Raw genomic sequence first — 26,261 nt, 5'->3', positions numbered from 1 at the left:
ATTATTAAATACAAATTTCCTGATAATATCTCATGCCCTCAATATTCTTTTTTTATAATAATACATTTCACTCTCTATCATTTGCTCTTTTAGTAATTTTTCCACGGGTATTGTCTATATTCCATATTGTAAATAAGCCTTCATCAACTTTTTTATGTGTATTTCTATTTTTTCGAATTTATTCCTGAACATCCCGTTATTTTTCAAATTTTATTTCATCTACCTTGAAGTCTATCATAGCCTCTGTCTTTCAATGATTATTTGCTTACTTAACTCAACTTTCCATATTTTTTCTTATATTTTCTGTCCTCTGTTTTTTTGTTCTCTTTTTTTTTGTTCACTTTTTCCGTAGCTTTTTGTATAGTACTTTTGATATTTCTCAATTTTTCATTCACATTATCTCGTTCGTACTCTTCATTTTCCCATAAATAATGTTCGAGTGATTTGAATCTGCGTTAGCTGAGCTTTTTATAAGGAGGATATAATTTTCATATGCAAAAATCGTGATTCTACATTGTTTTAAAACTTCAATCACGCCATATTTCTTTTAAAAATTTTGAGTATAATGGTCATATTTCTGGATATAGTCTCGTTTTCATAAAATGATCCTAATAAATGACCTACCGTCAATTACGGTTATATGGATTCTATTATACCGGAAAATTACCCTCAGCGCTAAGCAATCACTTTTACGGTGTTCAAATGATTACATGGGAAAATTGAATTTTCTAGGTGTAAATAAGCAATGACGATGAATTATTTTTGTACGGCTTTCTTCTTGTGGAGAAATTGTTGGGACAATTAACAAAAGAAATAGTAAGTTATCGTACAGAATTTGCATGATTCGCTTTGTACTATATACAGATTCATCAACCAACAACACCGTATAAATCTAACGAAACAGGAGATTCAGTTGATAAGGATTCATTAGAAAATATTGGGAATTGTGCTGGTGATATTATTTAAAATGAAAAATAATATTGAATGTATTAGTTGGAACATGAAATGTTGTTTAATAATTATGTCATAAAATTGTAATGAACACAAGTATAAATACATACGATTTTATCAAAATATAAACACCGCAAAAGCAAATCAAAATAAAATGATGAGATTCTTGATAATTTTACAATTCACCCATTGCTATTTCCACTTAACACATGATTTATTATTTATACTTCTTTCTGATCCAATTTTCACCTAAAAAAGTTTGGATTTTAGCACCTTTTTATAATCCTCCAGCAATCTGGTTAATAGAATAATACTGAATCTAATTTTTGTCCAGGTTCCAGAATTTGACGGTTTATAATTCTCTTTGAGTTCCACACACTGTATTATCTTACGGCCCGTCAATTCGAGCTTCGCAATTGTTTGTATATCTTTGACAACAATAGTTCGATTTTAACATAATCATATTTTATTTATGTACTGCCTATTTCAATATGTTTAACTTAATCTTACGCAGTCTATCCATTTGGTACCCAAACATTGAGGTTCTTGTGTATTCGGCGTTTTTAAAATGATCATAAACCAGTGCATCGGGAATATTCAACGGCTTTTTCAAAATTTCATCGGACTTTTACAGAAAAAGGTCGACTGAAGCGATACCAATATTTTACAGTAGAATTTCCACTACAGAAACGTTCAAACGTTCAAAAAAATTACGCCTATTACGATAGGTTATAGCTAGAAGATTAGATCCCAGGATCCCGAATTCCGAAATCCTAAATTAAGTAATTGCAATGAATATAATTGAAATCTGTTTAAATTTATTGCGTGAAACCGGACGCACTTACGTTTGATATTTTCTGTCAATCATCTTGTTTTTTCAGCTGACGTATTTATCCCGATGTCACTTTTTGAAGGAGGTAAGACATAAAAAAGATGGAGCACCTAATTCAATATGGAATTAATTTTTAACCGCATGAGAAAATAATATAGCGCAATCTTTGTTCAACTATTTTGAAAACCGCAGGAAGATCTATCAAAGGATTACACACACATTTCTTGACAAAACATCCCTTAAAAATAGAAAAATCAGAAACAACATGTACAGGTATTTTTAAAGAAAAACCACTAAAAAGAAAAATAGATTCAGTGGCGCACTTTGCAATTAAAAAAAAATAGTTTTGATAATGCTTCGGCGCGAATGATCGCAGTGAATTGGTTTTCATTTAGAGTTTCTGTCATGTCGAATGGTTTAAGGAAGTTACTTCAATGTGAAGGTCTTCTTATTATATGAATGTAAACATTTACTTAATAGAGATTTTGTGGAATTTCCATCTCCTTTGCATTGATGAATCATTGAATGCAGAAACCTCTATTTGCATCTTAGACGAGTGCTTTTTTGAATTCGATATCTTAGTAGAGACTAATATTGTGGCGATGGTAACTGACTGAATGTAATACTGAAAACAGGCGAGGCTGGTCCATGCAGAGCACAGAGTTTGCTTTGCGCATCGTCGTCATTTGGTCATTTGTGATGAGACAAACATAAAACACAGCTTGTTTGGTTAGTTGATCGCTAGACTAGACCGAATAGTATCCTCAGAGTTGTTGATCGCTTTATACTCATACAAAAAGTACTTGTAAATCTAAATAATCCCGTTCATTGGGATGAATCTAATCGTGAACTCATAAATGAGTTAGTTAATGTATTGGACCGGTTACATTATAGGTACAAGCGCTTTGTTGCTCTGATGTCGATTTGTGCTGGGCTAATGCTATTGAGTGAAAATTATAGACGTTTGGCTTCTAGAATAAAAACTCACTTGTTAGAACTGTGAAAAAAGTGAGTGGCGTATTGAGGTACTCACAATATCCTCATATTGAGAGTGATAATTGGAACTATAGTCTCAAAGAATTGTCCAAGCAAACAGCTTATAAAAAAGCAGATTAATAAGTTTACTGAAAGAATGGAGAACAACTGTTGGATTGAAAAAGAACGTGAAAAGGAGGTGGAAAGCAAATGATTCTCTACTAATTCAGTGTAACAAAATTGATTCATCGTAAAAAAATATAGCCCAAAATACAGAAGAGTATTATAAGATTTTCACCAGACACATTCAAATTATCTAAAATTACTACAACTACTACTACTAACTTCCACAAGAGGTTATGATTTGGAGCAAACAAAATTTTGAGAAACTTCCATTGAGCCAGATCGTGCTTTTTAGAGTCTATTTATTTGGACAAGTTCGCTGAGTAGCAGACTTGGAGATGAAACATTGAATGCATTATTATTTCTAATATTTTATTTTCGCTATCCAAGGAAGTAATGCGTCCTCATTTCAACCACCAGAAGTCACGCCATGACACATATTGATCTATATATCTTGATTTTGATTGATTTTATAAATATTCCTGTAATTATTTCGTAAACATGAAAGAGGATTTCCATATAAGAAAATGATTTTCAGTTCATGTTAGTAATCCCGGGTCTATCCCTGGATCTCGGGGTTTATTTAGGAATCCCGGGATAGCCATTCCCGGAAATAGACAAAAAGTGCGGGATTGAATAACTTAATATAATAAATATTCTTTTCCAGTGTACTAGTATAATTTCTCATTATATTTCATTATTAAATGCAAACGGTTGAAGTTCTATTTCTGTACATGACATGACGGCATCTTAAAAGCTTATAATTTGTCTCTAAGCTAAAGTAGTTCTAGACTTTATGATATGGCAATATCATGTTTCTTCAAATAAAACAAGATTCATTACTCTTCTGACTCAAAGTTAGCAAGGAGTGTATATTTTATGAGAAGAGTAACTTTGTATTAAAAATATTAAAATAGGTCAATTACCTTACGTAAATATTTATTCAGAGAAAAAGTATAGTTTTTTTTATTTCATATTTATTCTAAAACTAGTAGTGTCCAACCAACCTAATATATTTATCAAACTTATTACTATGAATAGCTAAGATACTGCAATGGGTTTTCTCAATTTCGATATGAATACAAACGCACTACAGTGCACTTTATTATACAAGGGCTTACAACACTAATCTGAATATGTCAAATCTGACAATGCATTCATGAAGTTCGACATTTTTAATGGAAAACGTACTCTGAGCTTGTCATACGAGTGTAATTGAGATACTTGAAACATTCGTCTAAGTCAAAAAATGGAATTAAATCGCGAACATTTTTGCACGGTCATGGAACATTCCGTGAATTGAGGCATACTTCCACTTGGATAGATTCAATATTACATTTGCCTGTTAAAAATATTTATTGGCGTTGGATACCGCATAATTTGACAATAGCTCAAAAACAAGCTCGAGTCAATTGGTGCATAGAAATTCAGTCGCGAAATTCTACCTTCAAAAGGCGTCTATAACGTAGAGACAGGCGACGAATCTTTGATATATGTATATGAATCGGAACTCAAACAACAATCGACGTATGAGTCTTTCAAGGCGAGCCAAATCCTACTTACATAAGTTGTTGGCGCCCGAAGCACTTCGAAGCAAATAGTTGCCTGTTTTTCCGGTGTAACTGGACATGTCGTCACCGTTCCATTAGAGCAACGTAAAACGGTCAATTCCGAATGGTGCACTAGCGTTCAATTGGTTCAAGCGCATTAATGATAAATAAAGTCATATCCAATTATAAATATTTGTTTTTATTTGTCTCAAAACTTAGCAGCAATCCTCGTATATTCCAGGTCAAATAGTTTAGTTGTCTTCAGTCGTTGTATTGATTTACTGCATTGATGAAGAGTTGAAGCACCTTGGATTTGATATATCTCTATAATGAGTTTTACTGTTTCGGATATACCATGAGGCATCGACAATATTTCGACGAACTTTATTTTGAAATTTAATAACAAAATTGGGTAAATAACTGGAACTTTCCTCTCAAAAACCACTACATCTTTTTTTATATCTTGCTTTGTTTTCTTCTCATCACTTTTGGAACGTCGTGAGTATAAATCAAGTGAAGTATAGTCCCAGAATGCTACCTTGAGGTAGATCAGCTGTTATATATTTAATTATGCGATACTTTTCCTCGTGCTTTATTTGGTTAACAATTTTCTAAGTGAAAGTCTATTAGGTCGACAATATGTGTTGAAACGTCCTATGCATTTTATAGATTGGCCCAGCTTGCTAGACTTTGTCAAATGCCGATGTTATACCTGTAAATACAAATAAGAATACTGCTGCCCCTTCAAATTACCTTTAAACTATGTCTAATACTCTCAAGTCACGAATATACTCTCTAATTCCGAATTGATGATCTGAGATTCGGATTTAGAAATTGGAAATAATTGGTAATAACTAGAAAGGTCTATCTGACGTTAATACGTTTTCTAGTTTACATAGTTTACGTATCGTAATGACACAGCCATCAACCTTATATCAAGAACATGTTTCAACATTACAGCCGCATTTATCAAGTGTACCAGCTTTTGTATAGACTTTTTTATAATTTTATGAAGGATTCTTCCTGATATTAGGTCATAACCTTGGAAGTAATATTCCTTTCAATTTATTCAGCTACTTCTTTTGGTGTTGAACTCTCACACCTCAGGGGAATGTTAATTTGCGTTTTGTCCTCTACTTAGCAGAATCTGGAGGTTTAATTCCTTACTAAACCTAGTGTCTTAGGATTCTATAGATCTCCTTTGGTTTCAATTTCCAGAACACCACTGTAGATTGTTTCAGTAAATAGTTCTTTCCCTATCTTATTTTTTTCTAGTGTTTTCTCTACTTTACCATAGTTACTTCCATAAAAGCAAGTATATCTGCTATTCCATTTCTCTCTGCTGAATGCAGTGAATTCCAGAACTCATTGTATTCTTCTTATTCAGCTCATTCTGCTTGTCTAGGCATAACTAGACCAGTTTATATTTTATGAGACTAAATAAAGCTCAGTGCTCTAATGCTGCCTGACTATCGGATAAGAAGATATCTCTTGTTTGCGATAACTCCTTTGAAATCTGACACATTTTTCAATTACTTATAGTTAAGTTTCTTGATCTAAAGTGTACTGTAGAATACAAAAATACAACCTACAATTTAGTTTTAGTTTTTCTCCTAGTAACTCCTCAAGTTTTTACAGTACGTATAATTATGGTAGTTCTCAAATTTTCATTTTGATTTCCAACGAACGTATGCACTTAATAGAAATCCTGCTTCATTGCCTACATGAAAAATGATAATTATTTCTTTTCTCTTATGGTTGTGGTTGGAACGAGTATAAACGTGACCTGTATAAACAATTGACTTCCTTTTTGTCAATTTTGCTTTATTTTATAAAGAATTATAGGTGTATATGTCTATTTTATTTAAATGAGACGGAAAATATTAGACCACATCCAACTTTTCTCTCTCTCATTAATAATTAAATTCATACAGCTATAGCTATGTTTAAAAAAAACCATTTTGCCACATCCTGTATAGTGTTTTAAACAATTGCGCTCCATATATATTTTCCTTGCTCTTTCTTCAGTCTAATGAATTTTTTCTCAAATTTTGTTGGTGTAAGTATGGTTCAGTGCTATAGAAGATGGTTACCTGAAAAGCTTCCGACCTAAGAAAGAAATAGGACATTTTTATTCCTCAACATAGTCTCCTTTCAAATCTATACAGTTAGTCCAGCGATACTCTAACGGTTAGTTTCATAATATCTTTGAAGGAAGCTTTAAATTCAAAGTTTCCATTAAATTAAGTCGCGAGTTTCATTATTGCCATTTAGCGTAGATGTTCTAATTTAAACTTTAAAGTAAATTCGGGAATGTTTCCCTTTAGAACATTAAAGTCTCCTTTAGCGGCAAACGTCAAATGCAAATAAGGGTTATGTTTGAATTCTAAGCTGACCCAGGCGTCCTTTTAACAAGTTTTAGAAAATGAAAGCTTCAAGTTACAATGGCTAGATATCGTGCTGCAATAAGATGGAGCTCATGGTCATCCGAAGAAAAAATTAGCATTGTCCGAAGACAAAAAATATTCTTTCAGGTTCATTTTCTCTTTTATTGTGTGTGTTTATAATTCAATCTAACGTTGACGTTTTATTTGCTCTTCTTAGGGCGTCCATTTTCATGGTTTCTATTTTTTATTCAGTTGTTCTTTCAATCTCCACGTTTCTGATCGAAATACCAACGTATTCCTAATCTTTACATGGTATCATAACTCCTACATATTTGTTGTTTTCTAGTTGTGTGTCGTTTGTATCCTCTCCTATACATAAGTACTGTGTCTTTTCGACGTTTATCTGAATTCCCTATTTTCCATATTGTTCCTCTAGTTTGTGTACCAAATCTAAGTCATCTCTGTCGTTTGCACATATTACCTAATCATCTGCAAATTGGAGGTGTCATCTTCGTTTGGATTCCCATTCCTTAGCACTTCTTCTTCCAAGTTGTTAGAGCTTTTGAAACATATGTTTTGAGAAGTGGTAATTAAATGCAGCACCCTTGTTTCACCACTTTGTTGACTGTGGAGGATTCCGATACGCTATTTTCGATTTTTACTAAAAACATCATATCATTATATAAGTTCTTGAAAGTTTTTGTGTTTTTGTGAGAGTGTGGTAAATGTTATATATTTTCAAGATCAAGATAATTTTGAAATTGGTGTGTTATCTCAGGCCTCTTTGAAATCTAGGTAAACTGGTCTATATCATTCTGTTTTTTTTTTCTAGCAAAACAGAAGACGTTGTCTGTATAGGGCTTTTCAGCTGTAAACCTACTCAGTTATTCTTCTTCGTGATTAGTGTATTCCTACTGTATCAGATTTCTCATTATTCTTGTGTATACCCTGCTTACTATTATTACTGATATCCTACGATAATTGTTGCATTTCAGTTTGTTGTACTTTTTAGGCATATATGTGATATAAGCTGTTTTATTTGTAAAAATATAAGCTAATGATTCGAAGGGTTTATTTGTTTCATTTTCTATTAGTACAGCATTAATCCTTTAGACTCGCGGTTCTATTTTTAATTGCTTCGTTGTTTTTATAATTACTGTTAAATCTATGTGTATCTTTTCTCCTTCAATTTGTAAGTTCTGTATTCGCTGAATATATTCAGGTTTATTCTAAATTACTAAACCTATTTATGTGCGGGTATTAGCGGTAGTGATGTGTTAGTTGTTTCGTTGTTCTTAATGTTGTTGAGGAATGCACTTTCGCCCTCCAATATTTTTCTTTTTCTTTCGATAATCTTGCTTTTTGTTTCTCTCATCTTGTCTTTATTATTTTGATGATCGTCATCATTTGTTTTCAACCATCCCTTATATAAATATTTCTTTCTGTCAACCAGTTTTTTCCTTTTCAGTATTCCAACAATATTTATTACTTTGTGATTTTCCTTTTATACCTAGAGCTTCTTTTGCAACTATTTAATGCTGTATGCCTACTATATTATTATAAATTTCCTACGGTGTGTGATTTTCATCATTTATTAGATCGTTTAGTACAAGTATTTAACAGTCTCGTCTTGTAGACTGTCCAAGTTAAACTTTTCATTTGTGATTATGTCTATTAGATGGATGACCCAATGATAAGGTGAGTACGTGTCGAGAGCTGAATGATATGAGGGTATATAAATATTTCATATCGCTAAAGCTGCGTGTCAGGGCACCAGGGCGAAACCTGTTGTACAGAAGCCCTTATCTTCCCTCTGGGGAGATGGACCATGGGAATAACAAACTACTATACAAAGATTACGAAGGCAAAACTAAAACGACAGGTTCTTGACCTTCCCAAATCAATCCCTGCTACTCAAGCTAATACGGCTACGTTTATATTTGGCCGCTAGCAATTTTACGATTTCAAATGATAGTACAGAGTCTCTATATTCTGTATCACTTCTCTCTCAATTGCGCAAGCGTATTGTCTTTTAAAAGTAAATATTCTATGACGGTTCGGTACTCAACTTTTTCCATTTTCAGGAAAATTTTAAGATTGTCAAACAAAAATTGATGGAATTTTTGTTAGAATGTGTCAATCCATACGCAAATATATTTCCTAACTCATAACATATTCAGGATGAAATCTGAAACTTTTGAGACTGCCCTCGTATGATAATTTGAAATGCTGTTCCTTAACTGAGACCTCTTAACATCATTTAGAATTTTTTTGTCATTTTGACATACCTTCTCATTTGAGGAGTGAGAAATGAGACTATTTATGTTTAATCACCTAGCTTGATAAATTTGACGATTACAAAGAAAATTGTATGAGTATACTTTTGCCGTGATATTTTTCAGCCACCTCAAGATTAATCTGCCTCGGTTCCCCTATTTTTATGCTTAAAATATTAGACATACAGTAAAAGTATAAATTTGGAGCATCATTAAATTGCTCATACTTTTGACAAACATTTGTTAAATAATCATTACCAACATTAAGTTTTCAAATTATTCGCTTAAAATGATGATTGGTAGGTCCTCACAAATGACTAGAAATCAAATTGGGAGATAGTAAAGTAGTGAAATGAGAATTTCCACCAGAATCCAACAAGTATTCCCATAGGACATTGAAAGGAACGTAGGCGATTCGTTTTACCCTTTTCTCGTTGTTCGGTGGCTCGTGAAAATATATTAGCATATTATCTGTGGACAATCTGAATGGATCAATTTAACACTTCCGATAATCGAAAAAATTGTATGTGAAGAAATAAATCCAATCTTTTCTTGAAAAACAAATGATGTTTTTAGAGAATCATTTAGAACTGAATCAAATAGAAGGATAACAAAAGTCAAATCTTTCAGTATTATAGGTTTGGTAGTTAAAAACATAATATTGCCAAATATTCATGAAAAAAGCAACAACGGATTAACAATTATCCAGATATCAATCAGTAACATATAAGTACCATGATAAAATACAAAAAGAATCAATACTTCCTAATAGAATACAATTTTAGGGTATTTATGTAAGTTCTCCAGGAAAATGGTAATGCAAAGTGGCCCAATATGGACATAACAAAGATTTTACATGTTTAAAGAATATTGTAATGTTTTTAGTGGGATGAATTTACACACTATCTCTCACTAATTTATTTAAACATTTAACACAAGACTTAAATAATTATAATAATAATTATCAACTAATACTAAACTAACAAATAATTTATTTGAATTCGCCGGTTACTATATACTACTTTTCTCCATTCACTATAACATCCAATAATATAAAAACTAATGCTACTAAACAAGCACGAGTTTATAACAGAAAGAAATACCTAGGATTCTAGAAAGTTGACAAACAAACAAATAAGTTAAAACGGTCTCCTAGGAACTGTTTCTAAAAAACAATATCAAATGCTTTTAACCTAGCGGGTTCACCAAATTTTAAACTCTTCCATTATAACCAGGCAGGGCCGGCTTCACGGTCCATGTCGTTAATGAGTGTGTACAAATATAAATATTACGTGCTTCCTTGGCTAATGCGAATTTTTGATAATAAATAAAAACGATACCGAAAGTTATTAAATATTGATATTATCTTGGAAAACAATGAATTTAATATTAAAGTGCCTCAGAATTCTATGCTATGCCTACAAACATTGTGGCCTTACACACACAATCGAAAGATAATAAACCTTGGAAATGTTTATAAAAAAATACTACAACAGCTACCCATATGTTTGAAAATATCAATTAATTTTGCAAAGCTCAGAAGGGGGATTCATGCTTCTACACAACGCAATTAATCGTTCTCATTTTGTGGTAAATTTCTGTGACTGGAAGAAATGCCAGGAATTTCCTTCGGAATCTAGAGAATTTACATCAGCTGATGACAAGTGTAAATAATTATCACCAGTAAATTAGAAACTAGAACTGCTGGGAATAGTATCTTTCTCCTTTTAAGTAGTTTATAAGTTATATACAAAAGCGTATTAAATATTATTCACATATTGATTTTCGTTTTTTGTCCCTTTAGTTCATGAGGAATCGAGGCATGAGTACCGAAAACTATTTTTTAAGCGAGCCTCTTTAAATTGCACTACTAATGATATTTGTCTCTGGAATAAATTTTATAAAAGTTATTCAAGCATGAATCAGAACATGTAATTGAAATTACTTTTTTATCAATTTATATGATTTTTTTGTTATAGTCACAGTAATTTATGCATTTTTATTAATAACTATGAGATACAATGGTATTTCAACATTTCTAAAATCACAATTACTTATATATAAATAATAAGAAGGTATTGGTACATACTTGTGAGCGCGCGAAATTCACAATTTTCTCGAATCTCTATGAAGACATACTCGTGAACTTTTCTGTTCAGTACAGCGACGTAAGATTCTTAATAAAGTGAATAGATACAATGTATAAACAACAATTTTCACATTCTTGTTGTCTATTTAAATTAACTTTTTGAATCCAGGCAAAAGTTTTCTATCATTCCGTTTATGTATCCACTGTATATTTTAATTACTTTAGAATATATTTTGGTATATAGAAATTGCTTAAAGTAACGGATCTATTTTGTTTTATAAATATTTTTGTTCCAGGATTACAATGACGACATAAGACAAGAGCAAATGTGGGAAATGCAGGTACTCTCTAATCAAAAAAACAATAAAAGTGACGATTCAAATGGAGGTGTCACACAAAATGAGACAGGAGAAGATAGATTAAGCGATGGAGAAACGGGAGAAGCCAATAATGCGTTTGGCGTTCATTTGCAGAATTCAAAAGACGACACTGAACATCCAGCAATGAGAGGTATTCAAACAGGTGAGTAAACGACAACAAAATTTTCATTGTACTATACTTAATTGAAAGTGTTTGTATTACTCATCGGTTCAATTTAATCCTACAAAAATTTTAAAATTAGTTATGCCTCTTTTATATACATTCAATCAAGTGAATATTAAACTGTTGCTTTATATTGATTGAATATTATTTTCCATTAATTTCGTGAATCTTATCATTTTGAGAAGAGCTATTTTAGTCGATGATGTATTTCTCCATAATTTATACTGAATACCTTACATTGCATAGAATTTTATTTGAAACAACTGCAATAATTCCTAATACTCATATATTTGATACACCGATATACTTGGTAGTGTCATTTTTTGAAGGTAGACAAACACAATACTAATTGAAAATATAAGAGTAAGGTTGGAAAAAATTCCATTTTAACCATTTTTTCTTGGAAGAAGAGAGACGATGGAAAGGTTTCTATTTATCATGGACTGGAAGTCATGGCATTACCATTCAAGAAAAAACAAAGTAAGGTTGAACTAGTAGAATCTGTCTTTCATAAGTAGACACTCTTGATTGATAAAAGCTTTGAAGCGAAGTAGTAGCGACACGCTGGAACACACAAATGTCAAAATACCTAGGAGTTGTACTCGATTACTACCTCCCACAAAAGTACTATGGTCAGAAAGTTCCTACAACAAGTCCCTCTGCTTTATTAGTAAAGCGAAAAATGAATATGAAGTAAACCCATAGATCGTAGAGACAACGACAAAGTAAATATAGAATAGATACACACATTTACAAGTTATTACAATAGAGGAGCGGCAGAATCTCACAATTTTTAACACAAAATTCAATCTCATTGATTCTCATCTTCACTAATAACGTTAATCCTCAACATATGAAGAAAATTTTTGCTTGCTTTTGTTATGGCCCCGATTTTGGATAACAATTGCAATAGTATAAGATGCTAGCTCAAAGAGAGATTGAGCTTAAAACCAAGGTTCAACTCTTCCAACAAAGGAGAAAACAATTACTCAAAAATCCTAAAGATGAATGGTAAGCTTGGAACGCCATGCCGATTCTTCGATAAGGAAGGGGGAAATAAAATAAATTGGGATTATGTATAAGTTTAATGATATTACTGATATTAAGAATTTGTAAATAATTACAACTAACGATAAATAACTAATGTGCGACATTTACTGAATAAAACAAAGCTGGTGGTAGTGCTTACTAATGCGATGTGGGTGATGTTGCCTATTATAGAATAGTACCATAAATATCATAGATAAAATAACACACCCGTATAAATGTTGACTTCAAATGAAATACATAGGTAAAATTGCCAAAATGCATTTATCCCAACCTACAGACATGGATCATTCACAATACTTAGGGATGGTTCAAATTTAAAACAGAAATTTTGCTATAAAAAGTTTTATCACGTAACCTGTCCGCGCGCGGACAATTTTACATCCACATTGCTTTTGAATAGCTATTCGCTAAGTGCACCTTTCAATGGATCAAATAAATAATACTTGCATAGCGACAAATCAGGACTAGAATGAGGGCGATCCACTGTTTTTCAACCCAGAAGTTTTGGCTTACATCTGGCTGAAATTTAGCTCAATACTACCCAAGCTGATGCCCAATTATTCCTCCATTACGTGTACAGTACTGCGCTGGTCTTTCAAAATGAGTTTTTCTACAACGCTGATGTTCTCCTCAGTAACACGAATGTGGCAAGTTTGTCACCACTTCTCGACGTTTTCGGAAAGCGAAACAACATTCATATAATTGAGTCTTGGAGAGGCACTCCACTCCGAGGTTCCGAAATTTCAGCTGTTCTTTACGCTTGGTAACAGACCAGTCTAACGTTCAGTACAGCCACTTTTACGACACTAAATTAAGTAATTATAAATGAACATTATAAATTTTTAGTTAATCAGATAGTTTATATTTAGTCAGATCGTTACAAGTAGATATAGAAAAAAAATTAGGAAATACTCACGATTCTTCTTGGCGATCACTTCCTAACCTTTAGTATTATTGGGTATCAGGTAGGACGAGTTGCGTGCATCAGCTACACTAAGCCATAGGCTAAGAGTTGTCCCTCAATGAGATGTATTATTGGTTACATAATCAGCAGCATAGATGCAATCAAATTAGAGTGGGTACATGAAATATTGGCCGGTCGGGTCGTTTAAAACACAACGTGATAATTACACAAAAAATTTGTTGTGAAATTATCACCTTGACTTAAATTTGATTCGACACGCACCGCAGAATTCGCTCAGCCAAAATAGCTTCCGTTCTCGCCCTTTGCTCCGCACCAATTCCCTTCCTCATATCACTCACATCAATAACTGGATACTGGAATATCAATCCATCTAATATAATCAATATAATTAATACAATAAATTAAACAAAACATCATTGCTTGGCGTATATCTTTTTCCTTTTTACAGCCGTTTCTGTTTCTCTCATGAAATTCTAAGTATAGCCATAGCTCTTTCGATAGCGAGATTTTTTCGATACCAAAACTAGAAACTAAGCTAGTGTGTGAGTGAACGTATTTGAAAGCCTTTTTTGGAAGATGGCAGCAAGTTTTGTTTGTAGAGAAATTTTCTTAAGCGTAAATACTACTGCAAGTTATTCTTCGAAACAGTTACTATTCCATGTGAATACCGATGTAATCAATAAAAAAAATCACTGGATTCGCTTCCTTCGATTTGCGATTAAAAATAACTTGCATTAGGAAGATAAATTTTTAATCTCTAATATCCTCACCTCTCAACAACTTCTAACAGTTTCATTTGAGTTTTCTTTCTATTTAAGACACTACACTATTCAGTATCTATTTAATCAAGTGATTTTAAATGTGGTCGAAGTGAACCTCCACATTTATACTAAATTTTCCATAGTTTGATCAGTGATTCCTAAAGTCACTTCCAGAGATCTATGAAAGATAGTCGACACGAGTTTATGCAAATTTACATTGTTAAAGAATCTTGGGAATATGGTTGAAATGTAGTTCAGTAATGCTTTGAATGTGGCCCATTGGAGAAAGACGTTTGAGAACCTCCATTCTAACCTCAATTGAAACTTTTCGATAACTCTACTGAGCTATATTTGTTGATTGGCTATCGGTTACTATTTCCAAACGTATTTGTTTTCGAGAAGAAATTGTTAAAAATTTCAAGAATTTCTATGTTCCTCTACGTTTCCCCATCTGGTTTATTATTTTTAAAAATTTAACCTAAGCTGGCATTATTTGTTCGAGGTAAATTATATTATAATCTTATTATCATAATATGAGAGAATTATTTCGTGAAATGTTCTTTCTAAACAGTTGGAATATAATAAGAAAATATTCAATTCCACGAATCCTCGGAACATCATAACTTTATAGTGGGTTATGCTTCGTTTAGTAACAATTGTGCCATATTAATAATCGTTTATAAACATTTAAGGAATAAGCCAGAGCTATATGGTGTTATAAATTTTGTTCCTATTTCTTTTTATATACTAAAATAACTGTAAATATTTATTCGCTCCCAACACTCAATCCAATATTATATTTCTATTTATATAGAAGATTTGTTACTAATAATACGAATCTAATAGAAATATGAGAAGTAATCAATCGACATAAAATACAGGGTGTTTCTAAATTTATGCGACAAACTTCACCCTTAAAAGGTGGTGACTAAAATTGGGTTTTTATTTTTCTAGAATTTCAGTCAAGCTGGAAACTTGAAATCTGTAATTTTCGTTCACTCGCAAAGGACCAACCACGGATATATGGAATTAGTAGCCCTTATTTTAATTCATATCAAAAGTTTTTTCCCAAATAGAGGTTCATGAAAATTATAACCTAAAATCCTTGTTTTATTAAAATATTTTCTGTTCTTGAAGAAACACCATAATTTATAATTTTCTTAATAAATTGAGTGGAAAACAATTACCACCTCTAGCGAAAATATATGAGCGTAGCCTACGAGTTATGGATTGCCGTACACATTCAAAGATTTGAGGTGTATTTTGTATGGTGTTTGTATACGAACGATTCTTCAAATCCTTGATATCCATTCACAAAATCAGACTCGTTCAGGAAAATGGATTAAAGAGCATGAACCCGTTGGATATGGTAAGTGTATAAAAGTCGCCATACCGAAGAATAACAGATATTTAAGTTGTTCCATCAATTTAATCTAGAATTACTAGTTCTACCATTACATTTGTAGCTATCCGGAAACGACCAGTTTTGGTTGAATTTCTTTCCAAACATTCCAAACTAATGAAAAATAAATTAGAGGTGGTCATTTTCAGCATTTAATATAAATATTATTACATTTTGCATCTCAACTGTTTCACAATCAATTTATTAAGAAAATTATAAATAATAGTGTTTATTTTTTATCACCAGCTATTGGTTTTTAGAAAAAAATTTAAGAATAAAGATTCATTTTTTATAAAACAAGGATTTCAAGTTCATGGAAAAAGTTTTGATATGAAATAAAGAGAGGCTTGCTAATTTCACCTCCTTATAATGTAACAGGAATATTGAAAACATACAAATCGTTTGCGATTGCACGAAAATGACAGAGTTTCTAGCTTTAGTGAAATGTGATAAAAAATGAAAACTTGATTTCAGTCACCACTTTTTAAGGGTGATGTCTTGAAAAGTGGTAGACTAAGGAAATTTTGTTATAGAGAAGACTCATCTTAATTTAATACGAAGCACCTCCTGAATTTTGTTGCATGGATTTAGAAACACCCTGTATTTTATATGGGTTGATTATTTTTCATATTTTCATTACATTCGTATTATTAGTAACAAATCAATCCTAAATAATTATAATATTATTCGATAAAAAATGAGAACTAACTATTATATTTATTGCTATGATGTACGAGTATAGATTGCAACATAAAGTAAAACAAATGATAAAATAGAAACTCCAGATAAACTGCAAAACTTTTCTACCTCAGTTTCTTTTATGTGTTCTTCTCTAGGATATTACTTCCGAGGAATTTTCATTAAAAGTTTATTAAAACTATATTTCAAGAGATTCTCCTTAAGGCTCGATTAGCACAGGATCTACGCTTATAACACGACGTTCAAAGCTTGTCACTTAAATAAATTTTATACAATGTTACTTCCTGCGTTCTCCTGACGGTCTCTTATATGGAATCTAAAACTAAATAAAACTGTAATAAACTTCATTCAATAAAAACTTTTCACTTTCAACATATAGGCTAATTTGACATAAATGATAATAAAGGAAATATAAATTTCGTTTTATTTAATAACCCTGACTTCCGTTCTTTTAGTTGGTCAGGCTAGAATATATCGTGAAATTCGTCAGGAATATATTTAGCTATTTTTTGTATGTTTTTCATTTTTTTCCTAATTCATGAGTATTTTAGTAACATATGCCGGATTTTCTGGTATTTTTGGGTTTGTAGAAGGTTTATGAAGCAGAAATGTGGCTTTGACGGAACAATCAATAAATTAGGAGTCCGTAAAGTAACCTTTAAGACCTGTACATGAACTATACTGAAAGCTTCTGTATTGCGAGATATTGAATATTGTTGCCTTATCTAATGTTTAACAGCTTTTCTTGAAACATCGCTGCCATGAGTTTTTAAAATCAATTATGTCGTTTGAAGTAACAGATATTACCGAAAAACTCCTATTTTTTGCTGTCAAAATAAAACTATTATACTTATTTGGAACGCAAATTCAGTCCTCTCTCCAAATGAGTCTTTAAGCGGCCCCGAAATTTCTGTCACACTGTAAAATCGAATGTCCACGCACGGAAAAGTATTATATTTTATTAAAATGATTCATTGCAACAAGGGTAAGAAACAATCTTATGAGGGTGTTATTCTTATTTTGTCCTTCGCATGCATCGCAAAAAACGTATAATTCCTTGACAGAAGGATCCATATTCTTTATCGTTTTCCACAATAAATTATACATTTCATCCAGGCCCCGTTTAGCTTTATCCTCAATTCGTAAAAACAAAACATGTAAAACCATAGTTTTCTTAAATCTGGGAACTGGGATCTAGGAATCGGGAAATTATGTATATTATCAAATACCATGGCATCTACATCTTCTCTATTCTGAAACAATGTTATTTATTTTTATTATAAAACTTTTTAGCATGTTCAAGATGTATCTTTTGTTTTCCTAACCGCCACTTTCTTCGTATTCTCATTGATCATCAATTTTTTATTTATGCTTTAGCTGACCAAATTTGTAGTCATGATTACCATTAGAATATTTTCTGTAATAGTCGTATTTTACGCATCGATTTTGGGGGTATTTTTTACAGAAAAGTTCATGCATTATTTTGACGTTTGAGTTTGTTTCTAAATATTGTACATGTTTGCTTCTGTAATGAGATTGTTTAAGGGGAATAGATCGGATATGTTCATCAGAAGCCGCAATTTCTTCGTTTGGTATCTTCAGATAGTTTTCTCTCCGATTTAAGGGAGGTGAAGCGAAAAATAGCCCTACTTTTTATAGCATATAAAATGGAGAAAGTTTGACGGCATACTTGAATTTCATTTCTTTCCATGGCAAAATATGTAAACGTATATATAAATCTATATCAGGGGTCTCTAAACTTTCCAGCCTTGGGGCCATACTGATTACTCCAGTAAGTTCCGAGGGCCAAACCATATTATCATTGTTGTCAGAGGTAAAAAGTGAAATAGTCCACTGATGAAAAAAAAAGTCGGAAAAAGAACGCAACGTTTAAAAAAGGCGGAAATGGACTAAAATCCGCAAAACGGCAACACTGCATATTATTAATTTTCCTGTCATTATCTGTAATTTCTAAATTAGTCGTAGAGTACGAGTCATGAGGAGTAAAGTGACACGTCATCTAGTGGACACAAGTGGAAATAGGTATTACCTTCTATTGCTAACAGATGGCGCTAATAGCACATACAGAATAATCTCGTTGGTTCGAGAAAGTTCTGGTGTCTTCCACTCACTTCTAGATGGCCGTAATTGGAATATATGGCTAGTGACGCAACCACAAGTCAGTTCCTATGACACTGTTGTAAAATTAAATAGTGCGTACCTCCTTAAAACGTGTTTGTGCGTGTTTAAGTTTAAGACATCTTCGTAACAGTATTTTGATTTGAATTGTTGCTTTTGTGTGTGTGATTTAGTAGTATGAAAAAGAAGAGAAACATTGATAGTGAATGCAGAAAATTCAATTCAAGATCAGTGGAACATTCAGTATTTCGTATTTGAGTCCAGTAACAAGGCGGTATATTTGATTTGCAATGAAAGCATAGCTGTTCTCAAAGAATATATCATTAAACGTCATTATGAAACAAAACATTTTCAAAATTACTCAAAATATACAGGAAGTTTGCGAACATAAAAATTCGAAGCTATGAAGCGCGGATTGAAATCGCAGCAATCTTCATTTACAAAACTCAAAACTGAACAAGAGGCTGCAACTCGTGTCAGCTTGCGTGTGGCTCTTGAAATTGCAAAACGTGGAAAACCATCCACCGATGGAGAAATGATCAGAGAATGCATAATTGCAGTAGCCGAAGAAATGTGGCCTGAAAAGGTAAATTTATTAAAAGTTGTCAGTATGTCAGCAAACACTGTGGTGTAGAAAACATCGCTGAAAATATATCCTCTCAACTGTTCGACAAAAATGGACATGTTGAGTGGTTTTCTTTGGCCTTGGATGAGTCAACGGATGTGTCAGATACTGATCAGGTGTTGATTTATATTCGAGGAGTAGATAAAAGCTATGAAGTGCATGTAGAACTTCTTGATATGTATAGTATTCATGGCACAACTACTGATACAGATATTTTTAAAGGAGTTGAAATGGCCATTAATCAAAAGAATCTTCGATGGAAAAACTTAAGTGTATTACAACTGATGGAGGCAAAAACATGAGTGGGAAAGATAAAGGCTGTAGAAAATGACGGTGGTTCAAAACCAATAGTCTCACATTGTACCATTCATCAACAGTCTTTGTGCGAAAATGTTTGGATATGTCTGAAGTTCTGAAACCAGTCAAATCAACTGTTAATTTTATAAGATCTTTTGGGCTGAATCACCGACAATTTCGACAATTTATTGAAGAAATTGGTGAAAATGACTAACCTTATCATACTGCCGTACGTTGGCTTAGTTGTGGGAAACTCCTTCAGCGCTTTTTTGAACTTCGAGCTGTGATCGAAATTTTTTTGAATGAAAAGCATCGCCCTCTTACTGAATTACAAAACACTGCATGGCTGTGGAAGTTAACATTCCATGTTGATTTGACAAAACATGTGAATAAACTGATTTTAAGATTGCAAGGAGAAAACCAGCATCTTCCTGATTTGAATATATTATTTGGGGGAACATCTTTAACCTCTTCTTTGAAGTTATCAATGTAATTTTCGATAAGAGAAGCATCTACTTCGGCTCCAGCCTTTTTGGTATTGGAACTTATTCTACAAGTCAGATTCTCATGTCTTTTTAAGAAGGCTTTTGTCCATTCATAGCCAGGGAGATTGTTTTTGAACTGACAAATGTGGACACCTTTTTTGTGAAGACACACTAATATCAAATCATTCCGGAAGAAATTGATACTGTTTCAATCACAACTACGAAGTAAATGTTTTTGACATTTTAAAACATGTGAAATATTCAGCCACACCACTGAGACTGAGTTTCCTATCGATTTTGCAATCGAAACTTTGAGTGCTTTGAAAATAAATTCTGATACTCGTTTCTCGGACTTTGATGCTATTGCGAATCAAATTAAGTTTTTTCAGAATCCTTTTGATACTGACATTGAAACCCTAGCCCCGGAACTTCAAATGGGAATGATTGATCTACAGTGCAGTGATATAATTGAGAACAAATATCAAAACTCATCTTTGTTGGAATATTATAAGAGTCTTCCACTGACACAATTTGATAATTTGCATAAATTTGCTCGTGGGCTGTTTTCTATTTTTGGTACTACTTATTTGTGTGAGAAGACCTTCTCCAAAATGAAGTGCACAAAAAATGTTTACAGATCTAAATTAACTGATGAGCATCTTAAATCTCTTTTAATAATTGGTACAAGTAAAATTAGTCCACAACTACAAACTATTGTCAGTGGAAAATCTCAATTACATAAATCTCATTAGTATTTCATGTCATTATGCTTGTTATAAGTTATGTTTTTATTTAAAATGTATAAAATGTTAGTTGGATTCATTTCAATAATTTGTTAGTTATTATATACTGAAGTTAAATTTTCTGCATATTATACATGTCTTAGCCCATGACCATATTAATGAAGATGTCATATTAATAGTTATTCAACATAAAATTAGAATACTTCAGTAAACTAAATTTAATTTGCTATAAAAAATATGTTCTCTAGAATGAGTTTTCATTCATTCATTCATGATAGCTCTCCGCGGGCTGGACAAAATCTGTCCGCGGGCCGCATGTGGCCCTCGGGCCATAGTTTAGAGACCCCTGATCTATATGAACCTAGCTATAAGAATCTTATATGAAACATTCAGATGATATATACAGTCAACAAATTTGGGGTACTTCGTTCAAAAAATAACATAACATAATTGCAACGTTAATAATAGTTATTCATGATACAAGTATTAAGAGTAAGATTTTATTTTCTGAGTGAAGCCGAATAAAAAACGACCGTAGAGAGTTTTTTATCACCACGAACAAATCTTCTCAAAAAGAAAAGAAAAAATTTTATTCTTATTGAAATTCAGTTTATTAGTTCATTACTTAGGAGTCGTTGATATGCGATATTAAATTATAATTTACTAAAACTAATCAACTTAAAATTACAAAATTCGAATCGATATTGTTTTTGATAAAAATCACATAATTACGAAATTTGTAGATGTTATTCATATTTATTTTTGAATACAAATAATAAATAGAAATAATAAAACCAACGTCCAGCGTAATTTTTGTATCCCTCCAAATCAGTCAGTTATTACCGCAAACATGCTGCATTACGCTCCACTGCACGTCTCATTGACGATTTTTTGTTAATAATAAATAATAAATGCACTATCAAACCAGTTGGAATAAACACGTTTGGGAAGATACCTGCCGGCATTGCTACGTTTTTAAAATTATCCAATCCTCTTTACTTTCAAAGATCGTTAGAGTCTTTATTTGATAATTCAGGAGCGAATTAAAAGTTACTGCCACAAAAGTCACTTTTTAGAAAGATACTTTATTAGAACAATAAAATAAAAAGATTAACAGTTAAAATTATAGTGTACAATATCGATTATTGATCCGTCTTATATACAAAAAAATATATGTAACTATAAACTAAGAATCCGTAATGCTGCAAGATCATCATTTTAATAAAATAGTTCTTGAATTGTGGATCATCAATGTTTTTTATTACGGCTCGAAGCTCAATACCATATATGAATCATGGGTCAGAGAACTTTAACTTCTCCATCCCCCGGAAGTTTTGTAAGGGACGAACAAAACTGGTTGTGATGATGGTGTATCTTGTTGGATTTCTGGCTCTTTCGAAGTCTTGTGTAGAAGTCTTCAGAGTTTGTACAATCTTATTACTGTAAAGATGGTTACATTTATATAAATTGGAATCATTCAGAAGTATGCCTTTCGTAAACTGATGGGTATTGATTGCAGTCGTTATTATTCGGTGGTGAGGAGGTGTAGTCCACCCAAAGAAATTTTCTTGATTGTTAGAGGTTAGATATTAGGTAACCGTATGTTGATTCTACTCTTTGTCCAACAATTCTTCGATAATTTTCAGTTCTTCTGGATTTAGATGGTCTGTCGTTTGCACACATTCTATTTCAGTATTGTTTGGGTCAATGAGGGAGCCTGGGTGATTGTATAATAATGATTCTGTGTTATTCAGAATTCTGGGTCCTTATGCGATTCGTTGCCAATGGGACCTTGAGAGGGTACGGCTCCAATGGTAAAGTTGCTTGCATCTGTAGTGAGGTTGAACGGTTTCGTGAAGTCTGGATATTGTAGCAATGTTTCGTTGGTTAAAAGGTTTTTACATGTCTTCAAGTATTCTAAAAATTTTAGTGTGTGTCCTTCTTTAAGCATACGGTTATAGGTTTCGTTATGCTGGCAAAGTCTTCGATGAATTTTCTATAATAGTAGATTTAATCCCAGAAATCTTCTGATTTCATTTGCCGTTTTTGGAATCGGGTAATCGATAATAGCTTCGTATTAGTCTTTAGTCTATTGAAGATTATTGCTAGATTGACAAGATGTGGAGGAGACAATTATATCACCCATGTATACCAAACAAATTTCTCCTTGCAAACCTTAATAACATTGTCCATCACTCGTCCATGTATATCAGATATATGTCTCCTTCTCCTTGCAATCCTTTAAGAGCAATGTCCATCACTCTCTGGAATGTCGCAGGGGCGTTTTTTGTCCAAATGGCATTCTGAGGTATTCATAATGACCGTTTTGGGCATTGAATGCAGTTATCTGCTGTTTTAAGTAACCCCATAAAAAAAGTCAAGGGGAGTCAAATCAGCAGACCTAGGAGGCCAAAAAATATCTGAATACCTGTGAATCACCTTTCCATTAAACATATTTTCAAACACCGTCTTGTTGGAACCAAATTGTCATACATTCTTGTAACGGAAGGTCGTGCAAAAAATCACTTACTTGATTTTCTAATAATTGTAAGTATTGTGCGGCATTTAAGGAATGTCGAAAAAAAAGGTCCAATTAAATTATTTTTGTATACTTCACTCTTGCACTCAAATTGTTTCATAAACCTCGTATACTCTTTTAAAAAATTGATATCTGATGGTTGCATTTTAACTTTTGGACCATGCAGAACGTTTTTCCATAGAACCATTAATAAAAAAGTTTTCCATATGGTTCCAACTTAAGTAGACACTATATACAAGTAGAATCAAGATGCTTAAAGAAATTCGTTATCTCCGCGAGGAGTCTGCATAAGCAACTGTTATAATTGCACTGTTAATAACAATAATCACGAGTACAAATAAGAGAACGTCAGTTATGTTCTTAAGACTAAGTCAATAAAACAAGTTAATGTTGAATATGCAAAGTTTTCTAATCAATTTTTCCAAATTAACAATGTGAAATTATTAGCATTAGTGTTGAAAGTCTTCTTTCAACTAGTGTTAAAAATATTTATACCCATGCTTTGTTATAAAATTCAATTCTTAATCATGTCAGCTTAAATTAAAAATGTCCCTTTCAACGTCAGTCTTATGAAAAATATATTGCCAGTGTAAAATTTTCTTCTATTCTGCATTTATTTAGTAGAACGGTATAATATGACAGGAAAAACTTCACGTACTCTTGCCAAAAACGTTCCATATAACGCTATGAATTTACTGTATTATCCCTCTTGCATCTTCCAAAAAAAAAGCAATAATTTTTCGCGCCAACATGCGTTCTTTACAATGTAACTGCATAGCCCAAATAAGCGATTCGTTTTTTCAAAAATTCGAATTTGTCTAATTATAATTTAAAACTGCTTTCCAGTGACCGTTTGAAGCATTTGTTGTAAAATATTTACCCTTGTGAAATTTAAATATTTCATAATATTGAAATAAGGGTATTGTGTACTGTAATCTCATAAAAATATTATAGAAAACCGCAGGTGAATTTCTTAAACCCCCCGGCATTCGTAAGTATTGTTAATTACCATTATCAACTCTAAAAGCTATTTTTGGTATATCTTTATCTAATGGAATTCGCTTGCTAAATCTGATAAAATAAATATATTAGTCTTATTTGTCCATTAGGTTACTCTTGAGGGAATGTGGTACCTATCATTTATAGTTTTTTCATTCATTTTACGAAAATCTAGATACTTAATTTCTCCATGAAGCTTCGTCCGTTTTATTTCGTATAATCTTAATCCTACAAGACCATGCGCTTATAATTGGACTCGACGTTGAATTTCTTGTTTGTATGCGGAGACCTATCACACTATGGAATAATCGTGATTTCATCTGTAGTTTTGACATTATGTTGAATGTAATTAATGTGAAAGTTGTTCCTGTTCTCAAAAATATCTCATCATATTTACGGCAAAGTTTTAGAATATGATCTCTGTAATCACAATTTAATCAGTTTCAAATAGTTTTTCGATATGCGGTTTATCAGTGATATGACATGAAATAACTCTTAACAATCTTTATTCAAACCAGTTGATTTTATAGATTCCCTATATCACATCTCGGGTAGAACGTCAAGGCGTAAGGCCAAAGGGGGATAGGAACCCATACTAAGGCGCATTTTTCGTTTCGCAAAATGCGTGACGGTAAATAACTAAAAACTAATACAGCTCAAACCAACGAAGAAATATTGTCTTAATAGTGAGAACTTTTCCGTTAATTTTATTCTTATTTTTAATCAATGAGAATCTTTCAGATTCATTTTTTAATTTTAGGCGACACAAAGAGATTGTAACCTTAGTTCCCTGGCTGAAGACTCTTCTTCAGGAAATGTTATTCGGTCTCAGTTATAGTATATAAATAACTGATACTTAGATGGGGTGACCAATTAATATTAAATTGGAAACCATCAGCTTTTTACCTAACGATGTTAAAATTGAATAAAAGAGGTGATAAAACTGAAAACACCTTATGAATTAAATTAAAAGAATTCAGCGCAACTAACAAAAGCAGTTATAAATTAAAAACAACGCAGAGTTCTATATATTAAAGATAAGACTGAGACCTATCTGTGGAAAGCCGGAATGGTTGCAGCACTCAACTGAGTTCCTAGTTGCTGGATTTGAATTTGTTGTTCTGCACCGGTTGAGTCCTTTGGGTTCGTTTAACTTCAATCTGGCAGCTGTAGAGCAGCAAAAAAAGAATAAAATAAGGAAGAAAACGGGAACATAGATCGAAATTACTAAATAAGGAACGAGTAGGTAGAGCAGATTTGAATAAAAAGGAGCTTATGCTCCAACATGTAAAAAACTGAATATATATTCTTTTATAAATATAACCAAACAGGAATCTGATATTCTATTTGTTCTGTTCTGCAAATAAATAGATAATACTGATTTACACGGAAATGTTTATACAAAGTTTGCTTAAAACAAAAGGAGCTTATTAAAGATAACTGTAATTTTGTTGGCACTATATATAAAAAGTAACGTTGAATAAATATGAGAAAAACTCACCAGTGGATAGCCTAATAATAATATCACCACAAATTTAATGAATCTACTCTTATTTCAAACTATATTCGTAGAATGATTAGAGGGACCTTTTAGCCACGAAACTGGAGTTATATTGAAATCTTTGAATAAAGTTAGATTGATTTAAATAATAGTTGATATTTAACATTTCACAATGATTTTTTCCGTTATTTCATTTTTGATTCTGGAATACTAGCTCAAAATCTACTGTATCGTTTTATTATTGACTTGAAAATGCATTTTGGCATTAAATATATTAGAATCATCTGACTTTATTGAATTACCAAAAAATATTCATGAAATCGAATAAGTAGATTGTTGTTAAGATTCTCGAAATAGAGGTATTTAAGTA

At 32.2% G+C, this 26,261-nt stretch overlaps 1 protein-coding gene across 2 annotated transcripts in view; it reads left to right on the top strand.

Annotated features, from left to right (window-relative positions):
• The window catches only part of LOC130896680 (protein quaking-B-like), a 724,732-nt gene that overhangs the window by 681,653 nt on the left and 16,818 nt on the right, over positions 1 to 26,261 (top strand). For both annotated transcript variants that reach the window (XM_057804936.1, XM_057804935.1), the window contains one exon: positions 11,480 to 11,705. In XM_057804936.1, the coding sequence (XP_057660919.1) occupies positions 11,480 to 11,705 (226 nt within the window). The remainder of the gene's footprint in view (positions 1 to 11,479; positions 11,706 to 26,261) is intronic.

This window comes from Diorhabda carinulata, chromosome 7, assembly GCF_026250575.1.
Source record: "Diorhabda carinulata isolate Delta chromosome 7, icDioCari1.1, whole genome shotgun sequence".
NCBI classification, from domain to species: domain Eukaryota; kingdom Metazoa; phylum Arthropoda; class Insecta; order Coleoptera; family Chrysomelidae; genus Diorhabda; species Diorhabda carinulata.
This window is presented reverse-complemented; position numbering and strand designations above follow the sequence as displayed.